At 34.5% G+C, this 21,374-nt stretch overlaps 3 protein-coding genes across 3 annotated transcripts; 1 reads left to right on the plus strand and 2 right to left on the minus strand.

The window, feature by feature from the left end:
• Positions 1-581: 581 nt before the first annotated feature.
• LOC116107495 (ATP-dependent Clp protease adapter protein CLPS1, chloroplastic) lies at positions 582-2,671 on the plus strand. Its single transcript, XM_031393759.1, has 3 exons — positions 582-731; positions 1,470-1,617; positions 2,228-2,671. The coding sequence occupies exons 1-3, from the start codon at positions 668-670 to the stop codon at positions 2,490-2,492; spliced, it is 477 nt and encodes a 158-aa protein (XP_031249619.1). The 5' UTR covers positions 582-667; the 3' UTR covers positions 2,493-2,671.
• Positions 2,672-3,503: 832 nt separating this feature from the next.
• On the minus strand, positions 3,504-9,351 carry LOC116107526 (GDT1-like protein 4). The gene is made up of 13 exons (XM_031393799.1): positions 9,147-9,351; positions 8,958-9,026; positions 7,793-7,852; positions 7,667-7,714; positions 6,625-6,713; positions 6,444-6,480; positions 6,318-6,365; positions 5,015-5,083; positions 4,897-4,941; positions 4,734-4,795; positions 4,569-4,641; positions 4,385-4,472; positions 3,504-3,648 (listed from the first exon to the last, which is right to left on the minus strand). The coding sequence occupies exons 1-12, from the start codon at positions 9,162-9,164 to the stop codon at positions 4,404-4,406; spliced, it is 687 nt and encodes a 228-aa protein (XP_031249659.1). The 5' UTR covers positions 9,165-9,351; the 3' UTR covers positions 3,504-3,648; positions 4,385-4,403.
• A 6,939-nt stretch (positions 9,352-16,290) lies between these two features.
• Positions 16,291-17,180, minus strand: LOC116107459 (uncharacterized mitochondrial protein AtMg00860-like). Its single transcript, XM_031393726.1, has 2 exons — positions 16,834-17,180; positions 16,291-16,702 (listed from the first exon to the last, which is right to left on the minus strand). The coding sequence occupies exons 1-2, from the start codon at positions 17,178-17,180 to the stop codon at positions 16,291-16,293; spliced, it is 759 nt and encodes a 252-aa protein (XP_031249586.1).
• Positions 17,181-21,374: the final 4,194 nt, after the last annotated feature.

The following is a 21,374-nucleotide window of genomic DNA, read 5'->3' on the forward strand; positions in this document are numbered from 1 at the left end:
ATCGAACGGCTCATACTATTATTATGTTAGTGAGAATTGGTTAATAGATCTTTAAATCTATAGATTTAATAATAATTATAAGAGATTATACCAGTTAAATTAATCAGTCTACGTTGATATAAGATGAATAAAAGAACATTGATAAAGCGGGACACTAATTTTATGTTAATATCAATTATCAAGTGCTTATTTTAATCCACCCACAAAATATAGAATATTAGTTGACTTATGGAGCTTTTTTTTATTTTTTTAACTGATTTCTTATAGTGAAAAAGACAATTACGTTAAATACCTTAAAATAGAAAATATAAATCTAATTATCAAGATTAATTTAGTAATCAACGACTTTTTGGTCATTAAAATTGTCAAATATCTCTCCTACTATTAATTTCTCAATAAATTAGTTATAAAGATAATATTGATCAAAATCGGTTTAAATTCAATTTAAACATAGAAATTTAAAAAAAAAAAAAAAAAAAAAAATGAGAGGTAAAGAGGCAAAACGCGTCCTTTTGGAGAAACACCTGAGGCCAGAAAACGACGTCTTTTTAATTGATTGGGTTCCACAACCACCAGTTTTTAATATTATTATTATTATTATTTTTCCATTTTCCACTTGATTGTTAGAGAAAGAGAACGGAGCGAGAGAGAGAGAGTGAGAGAAAATATGGAGACTGCAATTTGTGGGAGACTAGCTCTTTCACCCAACACCGTCTTCAATTCGAAACCAGGTTCTTCATCCAACGCTCTATATTTTTTGGCTTTGATTTTTGTCGGATAAATTTATTGGCTTTGATTTGATTTTAGTAACAATTATTTTTAAGTGTCTGTTGTTATGTTGCATGTTCAATTTTGAGTTTGACAGGAAGGATTGTGTATGCCCAACTAGTTTTTAAGATGATGATGTGTTTTTTATTTGAGTTTCGTTTTATTTTTTTGTTTTTGAATTTGCTTAAATGAATTTGGAGTAATGTAATGTCTTGTTTTTTTAGTGTGTACTTGTTAATCAAGCTGTAGTTAGTATCTGAACAACATAGTAGTCCGTGGATTTTCTTAAATTGCCTTTTTTGAGGAAAAAAAATAGTTGTTGATGTTTTCAGAGAAATGGAAAGAGGTTATGTGAAGTGGAGTGAAGTGAGGTGGGAGAAGTTTTAGATTCTGTTTGCATACTTAAGTGAGAAGAGAAGAGGAGAGTAAAAGAAGATGAATAAATATTAGTAATTTTCCCTCGAAGTCCAGGCTAGATAGATAGATTTGGAGAGACCTTTCAAAATACAGATTCCTTGTGTCCCTTAAATTGATGAACGAAAGTGGGAATCGCAATATGCAAAATTATGGTGTTTCTCTTTTTAATATGTTTTACTTTTTAATCTCCTAATTGAGTGTGGTAAATTAGACTTGAGTTAGACCTTTTGTCTTTTTGGTATCAAGATGATGAGGATGATGATTAATGATAATATGTGCAATAGGGGACAGACAGTCTCTTTGTAGAGGGGCATATGCCAATCGGAACATTCTCATGGCTGTTTCAGCAACAGGACCAGGTAAAGGAGGGGTATTGGAGAGGCCAGTTATAGAGAGAACCAGTCCGGGCCGAGAATCCGAATTTGATCTGAGGTATTATATGCCCAATATTCCAAGCTCTTTCTTTTTATGTGTTCCACTGGGAAATATTAAAAATTAACCTGTTGATATCTTTGGTTGGAACCATTAAGTTATACATTTATCTTTCCATGCATGCAATTAGATGTGTGAAACCAAATTGGGGATGAAATTATGAATTTATGACATATTAGTTGTCCATTGCTTATTGTAATTGTAGAAGCCTTCTTATAAGCGCTTGACCTTGGGTTCAAGTTTTGAAATTGGCTGTTTACATAAAATACTAATGGGTAGTAAAATATTCAAAACCCTTTCTTAGCTCACTCTTCTGATAGGACCAACGCGGAGTGATGATCTTTTCCATGCCAGCTTAGATAATTTAAATCTAGAAACCAATCTCAAGTTGAAGACTCTTGTGGAATATGCATTTTAATGTATCTCAAGTTAAAACCATTAATTTGATGTCATTTTGTTCCTTTCATTCTTACACGTTTGAATTTCTTTTTAATTATTGTGCATTTTGTTTTGTGAATGTTTCTGTGCAACATAGAATAGTTATCTTTTATATAGAATCAAATGAATGGCATGCTGAAGCATTAGTGGTACTATTCTTTACCTTTTACAGGAAAAAAAAGAAAACAACTCCACCTTACCGAGTGATACTGCACAATGACAACTACAATAAACGGGAATATGTTGTCCAAGTATTAATGAAGGTTATACCCGGAATGACTCTGGACAATGCAGTTAATATCATGCAAGAAGCACACTACAATGGGTTGTCAGTTGTGATTATTTGTTCTCAGGCGGATGCAGAGGATCATTGCATGCAACTAAGAGGCAATGGGCTACTTAGTTCTATTGAACCTGCAAGTGGTGGTGGTTGCTGAAAAGATATAGCCCTAGTGAAAAAAACCCTGGGTACTCGTTCAAAAGTGAGAGATTGTTGTATATAAAGCCAGTAGTGCTCATATTTGTATGAACCTCAGTCATCCTATGGTCAAATTAATGACAGCAGGGTGGTAGTAATTTTGAATAAAACTCGGTATGCGAGGCGTTTATGTGGTTAGATGACTTAGATCTCTCTTCTTTCAAAACAATTAAACAAATAAAATTTGAAAGATATTTAATTGTCTATTAGGGGCTGCTCACTTGTGTTGATTGTTTAGCTCGAATTTGACATTTCTGTCTTGTTTAGACCTGATGACCTTGGAACTAAAAATATCGTGAATAAATACAATAGTGGATAGAGCAGAATAAGCTAGAGGACAAAACAACTAAAGAAGGACACGTATAAAATCTCAGTAGTGGCTGAAATATTTTTAAACTTTTGTGATTGATAAAATTTTTATTCCTTGTTAATTTTTGTTTCTTTCCCCTAGTTGATGTTATGTTTACAAATTTGTACCCCACACGTTAATAAAAATGATCATTAAAAGGATTTTTCTAATTATTCATTTCAAGATTTCAAAAAATTAATTAAAATACGTACAAACTGACTCGAATAGCTTCACTCATTAAAAAAAAAAAAAAAAAAAAAAACAAAAAGAGAGAAAAAAAATCAACGCCACTCACTGTAACCAAAAGTCGGGTGCTTTCAGTTCAATGTTGATCGACTTCTCTTTTTGTCAGTAATACATGTTATATAAATTGATTTTGAGCACACAATTGCATAATTTGTATGAGCAAATGCCCCTAATCATCTACCTTAAACTTGAGTGAGAGCAGTAGACAAGGAAAAAGGAGACTAGCAAAATTAATCAACTCCATGCGAACATTTAAATATCTTATTTGGATTTTTCAACAATGTTTTAATTCAAATGAAGTACAGTAAAATGTGCAGAGGCAAAAGAAGAATTCACTATCGCTAAAGAGCCATAAAATATGACATAACCTATGAATTTTTTTTTTCAATATTTGAATTGGTTTCCTTTCTTGTTTGAATCATTCTCTTGAAAATAATCACAATGCCCTACCATGGCAAATGATAGAGCTCTGAGAGCTAACGTGAAATGTTCTTTACTTCACCAAATCGGCTTCCAATCCCTGCAGGCAAGTGGTAGGAATAAACCAAAATCACTGTTAGGGTTGCAAGCGGGGGATACCGGGTGCCGGCTGACATCCAGAATCATGGGCTAAAGAAAAGATATCATCTGCTTCTAGTCTGGTTTGTATAATAAGAATGATAATAGCTATTATAAAACAATTTTTTTACATAAATTTGTAACACAAATTCCTAGCCATTGACTCAAAAATTTCTAACGGCTTAAAAATTGTTTAGTTGACATTAAAAAATAATTAACTCATCCAAATCCGTTGGATTACATTAAATCATAGGCTGAGAATTTGTGTCCCAAATTTGTGTTACAATTGTCTAACCTTTTTCTATATTATCTTATCTTCTTCGTGGGGACACAAATTCTTAGCATTTGATTTATTGTAAATCCAACAGAGTTGGATGAAAAACATTAATTATCTACATATTGCATCAAACGGAAAAGTTGAAATATTAACTTAAGTATAGAATTCCTCTTCTAACAGTCTATTGGTGCATGTGGCACATATTTAGTGCCTGCAAGATCAGTCAATCAATTCGGGAATATTTAGTTTGAAATTTGACCTGAGATATTTTGTTCTGATCCACGGACTGATTTGACTTTTTGGTGAAATAGCATGTTCTAACAGGTTAACTAGTATATAGATTTTCCTAGCAACCCAGATAGGCCAAAAAGAGAAAGTTCATTTCTAGGACATGCTATATACGTAGAGATTGTGTACTAACCATCAATAATGTGATTTTATCACTCCACTGATGAAAGGAAGGACTGGAGTCCAAAAACAATAAAGAGAACTCCACCTGAGAGTGCAACCTGCATCAAGATAGTTACAACATTACAACTGCTCAATAAAATAGATAAAGTGTATAAACCATAATAGAAATTAAAAAAAAAAAAGTGTAAGATTACTATTTTCTCTGATATCTGAGATGCCAAGCTCTTTCCTCCAAGGACAGCAGCAGTGGTACACAATGCTTGTCCTCTAAAGAAGGGAAAACAATCAGCAAAGATGTGTAATATGTACATCATCACAAGAAAACGAACACAATCACAAGGCTGCAATGAATAACTTACACAACTCCTCCAAGAACAACACCAAATGGGTTCTCATCCGCAGCCAAACCAATAGTAGCTAGCTGAATTGGCAGTTATTCAGAGAAACATGGTAATGACACAACAATTAGTGATAATGTAATACACACAGATATATGCAGCAGTTCTGTAATTGATATTTTACCTGGCTCTTGTCACCCCATTCCCCAAAGAAAGTAATAGAAAATGCCTGCAGAATAAGAACTGATAATGTAAGCATAGGCTTGCAGGATTTAGAATTCAACAATTCACAGAAATATAACCTTCAAGAGGATTGGAGAGAAGAACTGATAGAGGAATGGCCGCTTCTTCTTTTTCGACTCATCATCAGCCTGGAAATGGAGAAAGAAAGTACTTTCAAATATTTGAAACCATGATGTTAAAACACACCAACATAATGGGGGCCTTGATTATTGATTTGAATCACTACCATAACTAGCACCATGGTGGTGCACATTGTTGTTCCATAGAAGAAGTTCGAGAAAAAAATTTCACCACATGGAATTGATTTTCTTTTTACAACTTCATAATAGAAAAGATTTCAAAAATGCTCATAAACCTTTATTTGCTTGTATTTAAATGACAAGACTTGAACAAATGTAGTAGCAGAGTACATAATGTCCTGAGTGGCACTAAAAATTGTAATATCACTGGTTCAATGTTTTATAAGAAATACTTATTACCGCTTACATGGGCAGGGGAAAAACTCATGAAATGTGCATGAACAAGGAAGAAGAACATGTGTTACCGCCAATGCAAACCCTAAGGAGTGTGCTATCAACTTATGTCAAATAGTGATTGAAAGCCTAATTCAACAAGTTCTAAACCAAACATCATCACTCAGACGCTACTTATAAGATTTAAGGTGAGCACAGAAGTTACTGGCAGACATACATGGCAATTGATATTTCTGGAATATCCCAAAAGCCAAAAATTTAAGAAAAGTTTGATAACTACAAGCAAACAGCACTGGTATGATGTACAGATCAGCCAGTCACTAGTATAATCTCAAAGTCAATGGCTCATTACCAGAAATTAGGCACAATATATATATGGGTCAAATGATCTGTAGTATGAAAAATTATATATTCATTCAACATCACCAGCAGATTCTTTTCCTATTTGTTTTCTTCCCTTTGTAGAGTGACCAAGTGATTTGTTAAAATCAATAATTAACAAGAGAAGCGGAGAGGGGAAAAGAAATTAAGTTGAATAAATCACATCTCACAAATGCCATTTGAGTGAGAAAAATATGAATATTTAATGCATCCAACTCTTTATGAAACTTTCCAGAAAAGACATAACAATATCCCCATATAGAGGGAATTATAATGTGATTGTTTCATCATTACCATACTCTATGGTAGTACATGGTACATGTTAACACAAAGCACCAATTGCTCAACTTTATCTATGAAATTGGAGAAATTTCATGACCGTAGAAAAATATGTCCATGTTAAATTGCTGTATCCTTGAAAAACACATTTCACATATTTTTGAGAGACTCATTAATAATTTGCATAGGCAGTGCCATATTTCATGAAATAGTGGTGTTATAGCCATACCTTACTGCCCTCTTTGGTGGTTCCTGCATTTGCTTTAAAGTCAGCATCCTGTTAATGCAACCAAGGTAAATTCAAAAGGAACTCAGGCTAAGTATAAGGTAAGCCAAGATAAAGGTAAAAACAGACCAATTTTTTTTCAACTTCAGCCAATTCTTCAGCCTCCCTGTTAAATAATAAATAAATGATTTATCTCTTGTGCAAGTGGAATCTAATCATATTGAAGCATGAGAACGAGAACTGCATACGCAAATGGTTCAAAAAAAAAAAAAGAAATAGGGAATGGAAACATCAAAGCCAAAAATTTTACCCTCCATCAGTAAAAGCATCCCACAAAGACCATAGACCAAATCCAAAGAACAGCAATGTTGTTATGTGATGAGTCCATTTACGAGAGATCTGCATGTTTAAGATCACCAGGCATAAGTTAACAAACTAGATGAGAAAGGTAACAGAAGAAATCGAGAACCTGACTAGATAGAATTTCTTTGTCTCAACAAGGTTTTTAAAAGTCTTTTCTAACCCAGCCAAAAAGGAATCCTTAGTTATGCCCCCGTCATAGGCCCGGATTCAATAAAGGCCCTACTAACCCAGACAACCAACCAAATATATAAAATATTTTAACATGATTGGTTATGTATTTGAGCAAATTCTTGGCAACCCATATCTGGACATCCCACAGCAAATAAATTTTTTGTTAGATTAACTCTTTCTTAAGCTTTCCCTACGATTAAGTATGTGATCCTCTTCAGAAGAATCTCTAACAGTAAGCTTAGTTCTTATGTTAACCAATGAATGTTTTATCCCCTTTATTTGATTCCAATTACTCAAAACATTTATTGATTTTGTCAAGGGAAGGGTAAGCAATTAATAATTGATTGATGGCTTCTGCCTGTTCAGTTACTTGTTCATTCTTCTGAAGCTTATTATAATTAAACTATCATCCAAGAAATTTATATCTGCTGTGATCCATCAGATTGGAAAAGACTTCTTTCTAGATAATGGATGACCCATAAAGAAAAGTTGGGGAGTTAGATATATCTGGGTCTTTGCTCTTTTTCGCTTTTTTAATTTTTAGATTTACCTGAATTTAATTATGATATATTTTTTCCTTCTGTTATTAGTAAGACAATTCTGGCCAATGACAATATATAGTATTTGAATAAAATTACTATCAGAATAGAGCATCGAAACTCTAGTCATACCATGAGTTAGCTCTAGACACTCAAAGTGACAACAAGCACCAATTACAAGCATATAAAAATAAATAAATAAATAAATATTAAAAAAACAAAAGATAAATAGAATGCCATAATTATAAGAGCTTTTCACAAAGCAATGAGACTGCTTACAAGATTTGGAGCTGCCCAGCCAACAACAGCAGAAAGAATAGTCATCACCTAAAGACCAATGGTTCAATAGAAAAGTCAGATTTGCAATCAATCAAGGTAATGAAAAGAATACAAAAGCATACTCACGATCAAAGCTGCCAGGCAACCTGACAAGACAAGTCTCCTTGGATGACGCATCGCCAAGATCTTGAAACATACCGTATAATGTAAGTTATACGTATTGGGAAAGTTTTCCAATTTATTAAAATAAAATAAAAAAAGTAAGTCACAGAATCAGAAATGTAAAATATATCAATCATGAAGCATATAGAACAACTATAAAGAGAATCTTTAAGTGGAAGAGACTTTTTCTCACTGAAATTCCAAAAGCATCATGATTTCTCTCTAGAATGAAAAATGTATATCTGAAAATTTTTGGCTCTGCTCCATAATGCATCTCTAGTACAAGTATTGAATTTCAACAACAAAGAAGGCAGTTATCGAACTCCAAAAAACTGGAAGAATAATTAGCTTTACTGACTTTCAACTGTTTACAAGATCATTAGTTTAAAATTAACTAATGAATTGATAGTAAAACAATCTTTATTGCACTTTGCTCACATGAGAAAAATCGTTGGCTTTGAGTTATCCATGCAATATAGGAATGTTAACTACAGTAAAAATAACATTGATCACAGTGATTCTGGTATCAAGGCAACTTTCAATCGTTCAACCCTCTTGAAATGCAAAAGCACACCCATATAATGTCCTCTGAGAAACTTATCACAATCTAAAGTACAACTTCAACACTAATTGGGATGTAATCAACTGATTTAGCTGATGGTAGAACATGCCTACAGAAAGGGTCTTCTTTAAGACCATATGCAAAATGCCATGAGACCGTACAAACACTTCAATATCCATAAAAGTTCGCGAGATAAAGCAAAGGCAAGTCAAAGACGGAGCAGGGTAGGGCCATTAACATTAAAGAAAATTCTCATTTGCTTCATCTGCACCCTGCAAACTCTCATATCGGATTTCAGCTTACATTTTAATTTGTAAATGTGTTTTCAAACATTTGAATATAAGGATTTGTAAATGTGTTTCCTAAGCATTGAGTCCATTATTATTATTATTAATTTTAATTCCACTATCCTCTTAAGATTCCATATCATCCCAAATGCATCCTAATCAATTTCAAACTAATAGACAGTAAATAGGAAAAAAAAAAAAAAAACTAAAATATCCAATCCAAATCATTTCCAAATACGAGAAAAAAATGGTAAACAAATAAAATTAAATATATACGAACCGCAGCGGCAAAAAAGGTCTTGTCGCCGATCTCCGAGAGCACCGTCATGGCAAGCGACTTGGTAAAACCCTTAATCAACATAAATAAATAAATAAATGATTAAATTGATATTTGTTAATAATAAGAAGTTCAAATTAGAAGAAAATGAGAAAAAAAATATTTGAGAGATTCATTTAACGAATCGATTACCTGCACGAGTGAACTCATGTTTGATTTTCGTCTAAGAACGAAGAGAGTCAGCAACTCTGTGTCAGACTTTCTCTCCCTCTCTCTTTCTGTATGTGATGGCGGACTTCTTCCGGGGTTATTGACTCAGCTAAGTCGTCGAGATTTATGAACCAAGAGCTAATTGACAAGAAGACAAAATATAGATAGATTGTGTTTTAATTGTTTTAAGGAGCGTGAAGTTCAGTCCTGTGAATACGGAACTGGAGAAAAGCCGAGATGCTTTAAGACTAATCGGATTCTGATTTGATTAAAGTGTATGAAGAAAGTAGATAAGAGACATTTTATACGCGGACAATGAGCGCGTGTACACACGATTGGATCCTGAATTTCTGTTATACTGTTTAGTGTTTTGTCTTAATCGGGGGGTTTGAGTTGACTCTCTCACTTCTCGGATGTTAACGCCAGCAGCAATCACAAAATTGATCAGGGAAAATTATTAAATTAATCCAACTTAATTAACAATTTAATAAATAATTAAAGGTTAAAGTATCGAATTTAATGCATTATTACAGAATTCAGAATCGTACAATCTAAATTTGTTTATTTTTACTTTAATAAATTCTTTGATTCCTCACTGATCAACTATATTTATATCATTTTTATTGATAAGATAATTTCATTTATTACACGAATGAAAATTACAGATAAATTATGACAGCCAAAATAGATGGAAATGAATAGGTCATTAAAAGGTTAGTTCTAAGTTGTAAGTAACATAAATATTATTAGGTCAAAATTGGATTTAGAAAAAAGTTTGAACATAAATGGGAATTGGGGTTTGTTGGGATTTCAGATTATCTGGTAAGATTTTAAATCCTTGCCCATGTATTAAGCAACTTCATAATATAGAATACAAGAATGTCACATCATTTGTTGTTGAAATAAACTTGAAGCGTACAAAATTAATATTGAGTAATGTTACCGTTACCAAAGGATGCACATCGAATTCATGTATCGAATGACGTGACACAATCCTGACTGTTTATTCATTATAAGTTAATATTAATCAACGATCATGATTTTGTTACGTCATTCGGTATATATATTTGATGTGTAATTTTCAGTAACTCTATTATTTTCTATTAATATTATGACCTTCAGTATTAATTTTGTTATAACTTGAGGATGTGAAATAAGCTTATGAGGACAGCCCATCGAATCAGTCTCTAGAGAAAAAAAAAATTAATCTTACAATTATTTAGCTACTATGTCATTGTTCTATATAAATGTACCAATTAGTGCCTTTAAATTTGTCAGCTACAACGACAGATAAGAGGGAAAAGGTCAAATTTAGACTGTGGCAACATCTGTGAAGTAGATAATATTACAAATCGATTGAAAATGGCTTGACGGGACAAATTTTAATCAACTCCCAATTACAATGATTAGACCTAATTAAATATAAATATTTTTTGTTAAATTAATAATGAAAAAAATATGGTTGTAGAGATTAAGCATCCTATACTAATGCTGCATTTTGCTTTCTTGTCTTGATATGAAATGGAACGACAGCAGACAGCTAATACTAGTTCGCAGTATTCAAGCAGTCCTTTATCAATGCAGGTCTCCAAAAATACTAGTTCGTAGTACTCAAATTTGTGGAGGGAATTCTTTAAAGATTAGGAATTTTGAAAGAACAAATGTTGCTCACTGTAGCTGTAAAATTTCGATGCATATATAACTTTAGGGGGCGTTTGGTTAGGGGTAATATGAGATTACTGGAGTTATGTTATCTTATATTACTTGATTACCATGTTTGGTTGTTAAATAATATAAGATTCTGGTAATCTTCAAATACCAATAGTAGTTATTGTTGGTAATATTGGAAGTAATCTGATTACCTCTATTTTCTTAGGTATTCCAAGATTACCAAAGTAATCTTTTTTTGTTACAATTCTATCTCTTATTAATAAAATTTTAGGACAATAATGCCCTTATTTTTAAATTTATTTATATGAATATGGCTTTTACTATGTCACCCAAATTAATTAATTTTTTGGACAAAATTACCCTTGAATTCAAAATAAATTACAGCCCACCCAAGCCATCACCCCCACCCACCTGCTGCTGGCAACCACCGTCGCGGCTAGCCGCCACAACTGAAACGGCGCACGAAAGGCTGAACGCATTTCCAGCCAGATCTCTGGCCGGAAATGGCCATACGGAGCACGAAGGCCATTTCCTGCCTTCCGTGCGCCATTAGGTTGCCGGATGCCGGCGGCCTGTGGTGGTTGCCGACGACCGGCAATGGCTGGGTTAGTCGGGGTGCTTTGTGATTTTCCAAACTTTTATTATGGGGTTGTTTTTGCTATGTTTTTAAATGCAGGGATATAATAATCAATATTAAAAATAATATAATAATAATATTTAATTAGAGGACAATTCAGTAATTTAAATAACATACCCACCAATTTATTCCTCCCAACCAAATATATTAATATAACATACCCACCAATTAACCAAACACATTTTCGTGAAGATTCTCAGTAATCTAACTTTTCAGTAATCCAACATTCCTAATAATCCAATATTCCCTGAACCAAACGCCCCCTTAAAGCTATTAATGGGAGAACAGCATCTTCCCACCCAAGGTTTGGCGAAACAACCTTTCCCGCCCTTCAAGTTTCAAAATGACATTTTCACACCATTCATTAGGTTCTGTTATGTTTTCTATTAATATTTTATTGAAAATACGAAAATACCCTTAAATATTTGACTTTATAAATTTTTTATTATTTTTTAATTAGCCAAAAAGTCAAATATTAAAAAGTCAAAAAAGAAATAATAGGTAACCTCACCTAAAAAGTTAAGAGTAATACTATGAAATTGTTTAAAGTTAAATGACCTAAATATTTATTTATTTATTTATAGTGTCATCAATATTTCATCACTTTTATTCAATAATCTACTAAATTTATAATGTTTTTCATTTTTACTAATTAACATAGAAAATCAATATTTCTAATTAATTAAATAAACAAAGGGAAAAATATATCTTTACACTTGAACTAATAAATAATTGAGTAAAGACTTTAATTTAACTAAATTTTAATTTATAATAAACTAATTAAGAATAAACTTTAAAGATATTTCATCTTATTATTCATATTAATAAACCTGATAAGGTGGGAAAGTATCATTTTGAATCTTGACGGGTGGGAAAGCCATTCTCCCGCTATTAATTGTCACTTCTGAAATTTCATCACCATTCCTTTAAGAATGAATTCTTATTTAACTCACATATTGCCTTAGTTTACCACTTCTCTAGATTCCAATTAATAACTTAGCAAATCATCCTTTAATCTTTACAATATATATTTGCTATAGCATATAATATATATATATATATATATATATATATATATATATATATATATATATAGTATAGATATAGATAATATATATATATAGTACAAAAGGTCATGGAATCAACACTAAAATTTAAAATGCTTGATTTAAGTTTATAAGCTTTTAATAAAATGAAATATAAGTTACGTTTAACACACGACATAGCATAACATTAAATAAATTACATAGTACTAAATAATACGATACACTGTTTGGTAACAAAACTGTATTACATTAAATAATACCAATGGTTAGAATAATGTAATATATTCTACAACATATATTGCAAACTAAAATTATTGTATTAGTTAGTGCAATTTTACTTATCACTAACTTTAAACAAATAAACACGGACAATTAATTTTAATATTTATAAATTTAAATATGCAGTGGTTGGGCATTGACCGACCGTCATGGACCATCGTTGACCAATGTTTGACCGACTTTGATCAATATTTGATGGTGTTGACCAGTATTTGACCATCATTTTGACTTTCATTGACTAGCATTAAGTGTTCGCCCATTCAAGTTTTGAATTTTTTTAATTTATTAGTTAAATAATAATTGAAAAATATATATTAACTTTTAATAATTAAAAAATAATTATTAGAGAGCAAAAGTAATACTATGTAATGTAATTCATACATCAAATGTATAGTATAGTATAAAAATAGTACAATGTAATGGAGGAAATTTAACTGGTCAGACCTCCCAAGTTTGCTTTTAAAAAAATAACCTTGAAAATATTTTGCAATTTTTTTTTAAGTTAGAAAAACTGACATGGCACACTTAGGATTCATTAAACATGTAAAACTGAAAAGATTTAAACATATGTGGGTAATATTATAATTAACGGAAGTTTGTTTAAATTTTAAAAATTAAAAACGACCCCCACCCTTCAAAATTGCTCAATCGAGCAATATACCCAAAAAATGACCGACGAACACCTTCGATTTCTCTGCGATTTTCAGCAATAAAAGTGCCATATTTCTAGCAAATATTCGATCATAAAGCTTCCTTACACAAAATCATGGCTGTTATTCACAAAAAGGAGGAAAACCCAACCCCATTCCAAATCCTAGACTCCGGCGACGGCTGCTATTCAAAGGCTGTCGAAGAAGACGCTCTAGTGGATCATCCGATGAGTCAAGGTGGTCCAGAGGCAGAGGAGACAACGCCAACACAAGAATAGAGAGAAGAATCAGAAAATGGTTCTAAAGAGGAGGACGCCGGCGAGAATTCAAGCGAAGAGGACACCGGTGAAGAAAGGGTACGTTTTTTACTGGTGGTTTTGAATTTGATGAGAAATTTGATTGATTTGTGCGAATTTGAGGGATATGTAGTTGGTTTTATTGTTACGGTGGTTGTGGCGTTTTGTCGGGCAGTTGGTGGGCATCGGGTGTGTAGCTTTGTTTAGGTTACAAAAGATGGGGGAAGGCAAGGGAGGTCGTAGGGAGGTTGTTTGTGGGAGGTTGGAGGGCTAAGTGTCATGACCCGATTGCTTCCCTTCGGACTCGTGCGGCCTTAGGTGTCAATCTCCCGACGATTGCCTTAAGTCAGCCTTGTTTGCTCACACTTCTAGCCTTGCAAGTAAGAGAACACTCACACAAACTCACTCACAAGAGATGCTAGAAGAGAACTCTTTACTAATGAGAGAAACTTTACAATTCTTGGATGGTTTGGCCAAATGAAGGTATCCCCCTTTTATAGTAGATGGAGTTTACAATGGATGGTCTAGATCTCTCACAATCAACGATGGAGATTAACTAACTCCAAACTACCACATACCAACTACCGTATTAATTACAAGATTCTAGCATATACAAGAGTATTCCAAAAGGTTCTAGAATGTCGGGGTGACGCACACCAAGTGTTTGATGAAATGCTTGAAAGGCGTCACATTCTCCCCCACTCAATCCAAAGACGTCATCGTCGACTCTTCGTGGAATTCTTAGACTTTGTCTTTAAATTGCCACAATGCATCTTCAGGTTCCCAACTGGCTTCACTCTTCGGTAGTCCCTTCCATTTGACAAAGTATTCCCGACTTGGAGGATGGCCCTTTCGTCGAATGACACGATCAGCTAACACACACTCCACCTCCTTGTCATAGAACTTGGTGTTGCCAAATGGTGCCCATTTTGATCCTCGCCTTCCCGGATCTTCTGCATCTTCATGGTACGGCTTCAAACAACTCACATGGAAGACCGAATGAAGTCTCAACCAAGAGGGCAATTCAAGTTTATAGGACACATTACCGACCCTCTTGATTATGGAAAATGTCCCCTCATATCTTTGGACAAGGGCTTTGTGTAGTGGTCGGGTGGACTTGTGTTGTGATGAGAGGATTTTGACAAGTACTAGATCCCTCACGCTGTACTCCACATGCCTCCGCTTCTTGTCTGCGCACTTCTTCATCTTCTTGGTTGCTTTATTAAGATATGCCCGTGTGATATCGGCTTGCTCATGCAATGACTTAGCAACTTTGAATGCCGCGGGGTTGCTCCCTTTATAACTTGTACCCAAGGTGTGCGACGTGAGTGGTTGTTGACCCATCACCATCTCGAATGGGCTTTTGTTGGTGGCTTCACTCCTCTGCAAATTATAAGAGAATTAGGCTACATCAATTAACATTGCCCAATCAAGTTGGTTGGCGCTCACAAAGTGTCGCAGATATATCTCCAATAAGGCATTCACTCTCTCGGTTTGCCAGTCGGTTTGAGGGTGAAAGCTTGTAGAAAAGTGCAACGTCGACCCCATAAGTTTGAACAACTTGGTCCAAAATCTCCCTATGAATCGACTATCCTGATCACTGATGATAAACTTCGGAAGACCCTAATATTTCACTGCATGCTTGAAGAAAAGCTTGGTCGTGTCTTCCGTTGTACACTTATTTGGTCTGGGGATGAAGTTAGCATACTTCAACAACCTATCCACCACAACAATTATGGTACTAAACCCCTCGAATTTCGGTAAGCACACTATTAAATCCATTGAGATGCTCTCTCATGGTCTACTTGGTGTGGGCAATGGTTCCAAAAAACCTGCGGGGCTTCGGTGTTCCACCTTATCTTGTTGGCACACAAGACAAGTTCTCACAAATTACTCTACATCATCCTGCATTTGTGGCTAATAATAGGTTGCCTCTAATAGTGCTCAGGTGCTCCTTTGTCTGGGATATCCGACCCATTTGGTGTCGTGACACTCCTTGGTGAAGTTCCTCCACAAATTTCCCCACTTTGGAACATACACCCTTCTCCCTTTGATGTACAGAAGGCCATCTTCTACCCAAAAGCGCTTAGTCTTGCCATCTTGAGCTAAGGAGATGAGTTGCTTGGCCAATGTGTCATGTTCGAGACCCTTTTTTATGAGCTTAAGGAGGTCACCTTGTATCTTGCTTATGGCTGTAAACTCGGCCTTTCGACTCAATGCATCCGCCACCAAGTTGGCTTTCCCGGGCTTGTATTCCAACATATAGTCAAACTCGGCCAAGAAATCTTGCCATCTAGCTTGCTTGGGCCTGAGTTTCTTCTGACTCTGGAAGTAACTTGTGGCCATATTATCTGTTTTCACCAAGAACTTGGAACCAAGCAAATAGTGCCACCAAGCGCGTAGACAATGCGTCATGGCTGTCATCTCTTTCTCTTGCACCATGTATCGCCGCTACGTATCATTGAGCTTCCGGCTTTCAAATGCTATTGGATGTTCATCCTGCATTAACACACCTCCAATAGCAAAGTCAGATACATCAGTATGTACCTAAAATGGTTGAGCATGGTTGGGCAATGCTAACACCGACTCCTCTATGATGGCCCACTTCAAAGAGTCAAAGGCATGTTGGCGATCAACCGTCCACTCCCATTTTATGGCCTTCTTGAGAAAATCCGTGAGTGGTGCGGCAATGGTGGAAAAGTCTTTGATGAATCTTCGGTAATAGTTGACGAGACCCAAGAAATAGAGTAACTTCATAACCTTTGTTGGGGCTTCCCACTCCGCAATAGCCTTCACCTTGGCTTTATCCATGATGAGCTTCTCGTCTATGGTCTTGTGGCTAAGAAACTCTACCTCTAGCTTGGCAAATGAGCACTTCTCTCGCTTGACATATAGCTCATTTTCTTGTAACACTCGAAAAATTATCCGCAAGTGCTCGGCATGCTCCTCAAGAGTATTACTATACACCACAATGTCATCGAGATACACCACAATGTCATCGAGATACACCACCACGAACCGATCAAGGTATGGATGGAAGATATGGTAATGAGGGTGCAAAATGTGGCAGGGGCATTGGTAAGGCTAAACGGCATGACTTTGAGCTCAAAGGCTCCATAATGCGTCACACATGCAGTCTTCGGCTTATCCCCCTCCGCAATCCACACTTGGTAATATCCCGATCTCAAATCAAGCTTAGAGAAGTACTTGGCATGTCCAAGTTGATCAAACAAATCGGCAAATAGTGGAATGGGATACTTATTTTTTGTGGTTACCTTGTTGAGTGCCTGGTAGTTGATGCAAAGGCAAAGCAACCCATCATACTTCTTTTGAAAGAGAATCAGAGCTCCGTATAGTGCTTTCGAAGGCTTGATAAATCCGACTTCTAAGAGTTCTTTGAGTTGTCTCCGCAACTCGTTTAATTCCGATGGCGACATCCAGTATGGAGCTTTGGTGGGTGGTTTGGCTCTCGGCTCTAGCTCAATCTTGTGGTCAACCTCTCTCCTAGGTGGTAGACATCTCGGCAACTCGGGTGGCATGACATCCTTGCACTCTTCAAGGACTTAGGATATTTCCTCCGGTACCGGCTCCACAGGCAGCCCACACCTCCCTCATCTTCCAACTCATGCATCATGGCAAGAAAGGTTTCTTTCTTCCGCTTAAGTCCCTTCTCAATTTGCATTGTGGAGAGTTGGTTGCTTGGTGTGGTCTTGCTCACCGTCGAAACCATGCATGGAACTCCCTCAAGAATGAACATAGAGTTGTATCGCAGTAGGGGAACCGCATTGAATTGCCTGAGAAATTCCATGCCAAGAACAAGGTTAAAGTCATCTAAAGGTGCAACTGAAAATGTTACCTTGCCGCTCTATGTGCCAAGATGTAGCTCAACATTCCGAGCCACGCCCCTAAGTGGTTTAGCTTCAACATTCACCATCTTGAGCCGGCCATCCGATTTCTCCACCTTGAGGCTTAACCGTCTTGCCTCACTATCTTTAATGAAGTTGTGGGAAACACCCGTGTCCAACAAGGCCTAGACTTTCTTCCCATTGATGGTGGCTTTAACATGCATAAGGGACTTATCTTAAACTTTGGGTTGTGCGGGTTTTACCTTTAAGGCATTGAGAAGTTGAAAGCACCCCATGTTGGCAGTCTCGAATGCGGGTGCTTCAGGTTGATTCTCTTCGAACATGGCATTGAAGGCCTTGCGTTTGGGACAATCCTGGATCCAATGATCCCCATCACAAAGATAACAGTTCTCCCGGCGCTTGTATTCCTTCTTACCATCCTTCCGCCATTCCTTCTTGTGAGGCAGCTTGTCTCCCTTTTCTCGGTGGGATGGTTTGTCTCCCTTTCCTCCCCCATCTTTGCCGTAATCAGGCTTGCCATCTTTCTTCGGCTTGGATGTTTCTCCCTTGCGAAACTCGACCAGGGTGTCAGCTTCAGTGAGGGCCGTGGAGATGTTGGCAACTTGACACCTTTGGAGCTCCCTTTGTGCCTAAGGTTGGAGCCCCTCCATAAAATTGAATAGCAAATCTTTCGAGTTCATGTTATCAACTCAAAGCATAAGTTTAGAGAACTCGTCCACATACCTAGAAATAGGCCCTGTGTGCTTAAGCTCCTACATTTTCTTTCGTGTTTTATATGCTACGTTGGCCGGATAGAATTGCTTCTTGATCTCACACTTGAGCAACTCCCAAGTGTTAATGATGCACGTACCTTGAACAATTTCGGCATGCTTTCGTTGCCACCACAGGATTGCATGATCCTCAAGATACCCGATTGCAATGTTCACCCTCTCTTGTTCACTTTGGACACTAGTAGCTTCGAAGTATCTCTCTATGGACCATAGAAAGTTCTCTAGCTCTTGGGCATCCTGCTTTCCCCCATACTTCTGCAGTCTTGGAACTTCGACCCTTGCGGGAGGTGCGGCATTGGTGACGACCCCGTTTGCCATCACCTTCTTGCAAAACGCCCAATCGCCCTTGTTTTTCTCTAGACCTGATCGGAGCTTTTTCACTTGAGCTTGTAATGCCCTAAGAGAGTCCAACACCACCGATTGGAACTCCGCAAAACCTTGGTGCTTCTCGGCAACATCTTAGCGAAACTCTTCCATGGTTTCGACCATGCCTTCCACATCATCCAGCTTTTGATCAAAGACATCGAGGTGTTCCCTCACTTCGGCAACATTCACCTCGTTGCGCATCACCTGTGCTTCCATTGAGGCCATCACATCCATGGACTTGTCCTTCCCTCCTCGAGAGTTCTTCTTGGAAGATTAGGGTTAGGATTGGCCTCCCTCCCCCTTTGCTCTTCATGGAAAACTTTGGACGACATCTTGAACCAAGAATCTTCCCGCTTTGATACCAAATGTCACAACCCCATTGCTTCCTTTCAGACTCGTGCGGCCTTAGGTGTCAATGTCTTGACGATTGCCCTAAGTCAGCCTTGCTTGCTCACGCTTCTAGCCTTGCAAGTAAGAGAACACTCACACAAACTTACTCACAAGAGATGCTAGAAGAGAACTCTTTACTAATGAGAGAAACTTTACAATTCTTGGATGGTTTGGTCAAATGAACGTCTCCCCCTTTTATAGTAGATAGAGCTTACAATAGACGGTCTAGATCTCCCGCAATCAACAGTGGAGATTAGCTAACTCCAAACTACCACCTACCAACTACCATCTACCAATTACCATATTAATTACAAGATTCTAGCATATACAAGAGTATTCCATAAGGGTGAGCACGGGTAGCAGGTAGAACCGGAACCTACAAGTAGAACCAGAACCGGAACCGAAATCGGAATCGGCATTATACGGGTAGGTTCCGGTTCTATTTTATTAGAACCGACACTGTACGGTTCCGGTTCCGGTTCCAGTTCTTATGTGTGTCGGAACCGGAACCTGGAAAAAGAACCTGAAACGGGCACCCGGTTTGAAACTTGCTTGGAACCTGTAATGGGTACCCGATTTGGAACCTGTTTGAAACAGATTTTTGGAACCTGTTTTGGAACTTGCTTTGGAACCTGGGCTCCAATGAAATATTTGTGAATAATGGGGGGTTTCATTATTTTACATATAAAAAATTTAAAATAGAAAAAGTTAAATTTTTAGAATAACATAATTAAATAAATATACAATTATATTTATTACATATAAACTACACCATATTAAAAACTTTAATATATTATAATATATTAATATTAAAGTTTTGATTAATTAAGTGTATAATTTGAATTAGGATCCAATAAAAAGTATTTTAATGTTATTAAAAGAATTATTTTTGAATAAAATAGTATATTTGATTGAACAATAATATATTTAGTTATTTACTTCAATTATAAAGTTCTAAGTATATCTATAGTAAATTAGCAATTAATGAATTATATATGATAAATTAATAAACATTAATAAATTTAATTACTAGTTAAATAACATACTTGATCAATTATAATATTACATTATAGTTAAATGATTACTTAATTAATTATAATTTTATAACATTACTTAATTGATTTATAATATAATTAATTTCCGCATTACATTAATTGATTACTATTTAATTAATTGACTTATAACATTTAGTAAATGACTTAATTAAATAATTAGAAATTTAATTAATTATAACATTACATTATAGATTTATAGTATAATTACTTAATCAATTATAACATTTCATTATAAACATTAGTACCATACTTAATTAAATAATTAAAAATTTAATTAATTATAATATTACATTAAAGATTTATAGTATGATTATTTAATTCACTATAATATTACATTATATCACATAATTAATTATAACATTACATAATTAGATGATTACTTAATTGATTATGATATTATATTATAAACATTAGTAATTATTAATTTACTACATAAACATTAACATAATATTTAATTAAATGATTAGAAATTTAATTAATTATAATATTACATTATAAATTTATAGTACGATTACTTAATTAATTGTAACATTACATTATAATTAAATGATTATTTAATTAATTATAAAATTCTATTATAAACAAATTAATTATAATATTATATTAAAGATTTATAATATGATTACTTAATTTATTATAACATTTCATTATAGTATGATTACATAATTAATTATAACATTACATAATTAGATGATTATTTAATTGATTTTAATATTATATTATAAACATTAATTATAACATTACATTATAAACAAATGATTACTTAATTAAATGATTAAAAATTTAATTAATTAAGCATTACATTATAGTTAAATAATTACTTAATTAAATTATAACATTATTACATTACATTATATTATAATCACTTAATTAATTATATCATTACATAGTTAAATGATTACTTAATTAATTATAAATTTATAACATTACATTATAAACATTAGTAATTTACTACATTATTACATTACTTAATTAAATGATTAAAAATTTAATTAATTATAACATTACATTATAGATTTATTGTATGATTACTTAATCATTATAACATTCCATTATAAACATTAATATATTAATTAAACGATTATAAATTTAATTAATTACAATATTAAATTATAAATTTATAGTGTGATTACTTAATTCATTATAACATTATATTATAGTATCATCACATAATTAATTATAAC

This window comes from Pistacia vera, unplaced genomic scaffold (assembly GCF_008641045.1).
Source record: "Pistacia vera cultivar Batoury unplaced genomic scaffold, PisVer_v2 Contig539, whole genome shotgun sequence".
NCBI classification, from domain to species: Eukaryota; Viridiplantae; Streptophyta; class Magnoliopsida; order Sapindales; family Anacardiaceae; genus Pistacia; species Pistacia vera.

Coding starts and splice junctions, on each gene's coding strand:
- LOC116107526 (XM_031393799.1), bottom strand. Junction 6,366..6,443: donor CTGAAGTTGAAAAAAAATTG/GTCTGTTTTTAC, acceptor TTGCATTAACAG/GATGCTGACTTTAAAGCAAA. Junction 4,642..4,733: donor GTTGTTCTTGGAGGAGTTGT/GTAAGTTATTCA, acceptor TCCCTTCTTTAG/AGGACAAGCATTGTGTACCA.
- LOC116107495 (XM_031393759.1), top strand. CDS start 668: ATGGAGACTGCAATTTGTGGGAGACTAGCTCTTTCACCCAACACCGTC. Junction 732..1,469: donor CGTCTTCAATTCGAAACCAG/GTTCTTCATCCA, acceptor TATGTGCAATAG/GGGACAGACAGTCTCTTTGT. Junction 1,618..2,227: donor GAATCCGAATTTGATCTGAG/GTATTATATGCC, acceptor TACCTTTTACAG/GAAAAAAAAGAAAACAACTC.
- LOC116107459 (XM_031393726.1), bottom strand. CDS start 17,180: ATGTCGCCATCGGAATTAAACGAGTTGCGGAGACAACTCAAAGAACTC. Junction 16,703..16,833: donor TTTGAGCTCAAAGTCATGCC/GTTTAGCCTTAC, acceptor TGTGGTGTATAG/TAATACTCTTGAGGAGCATG.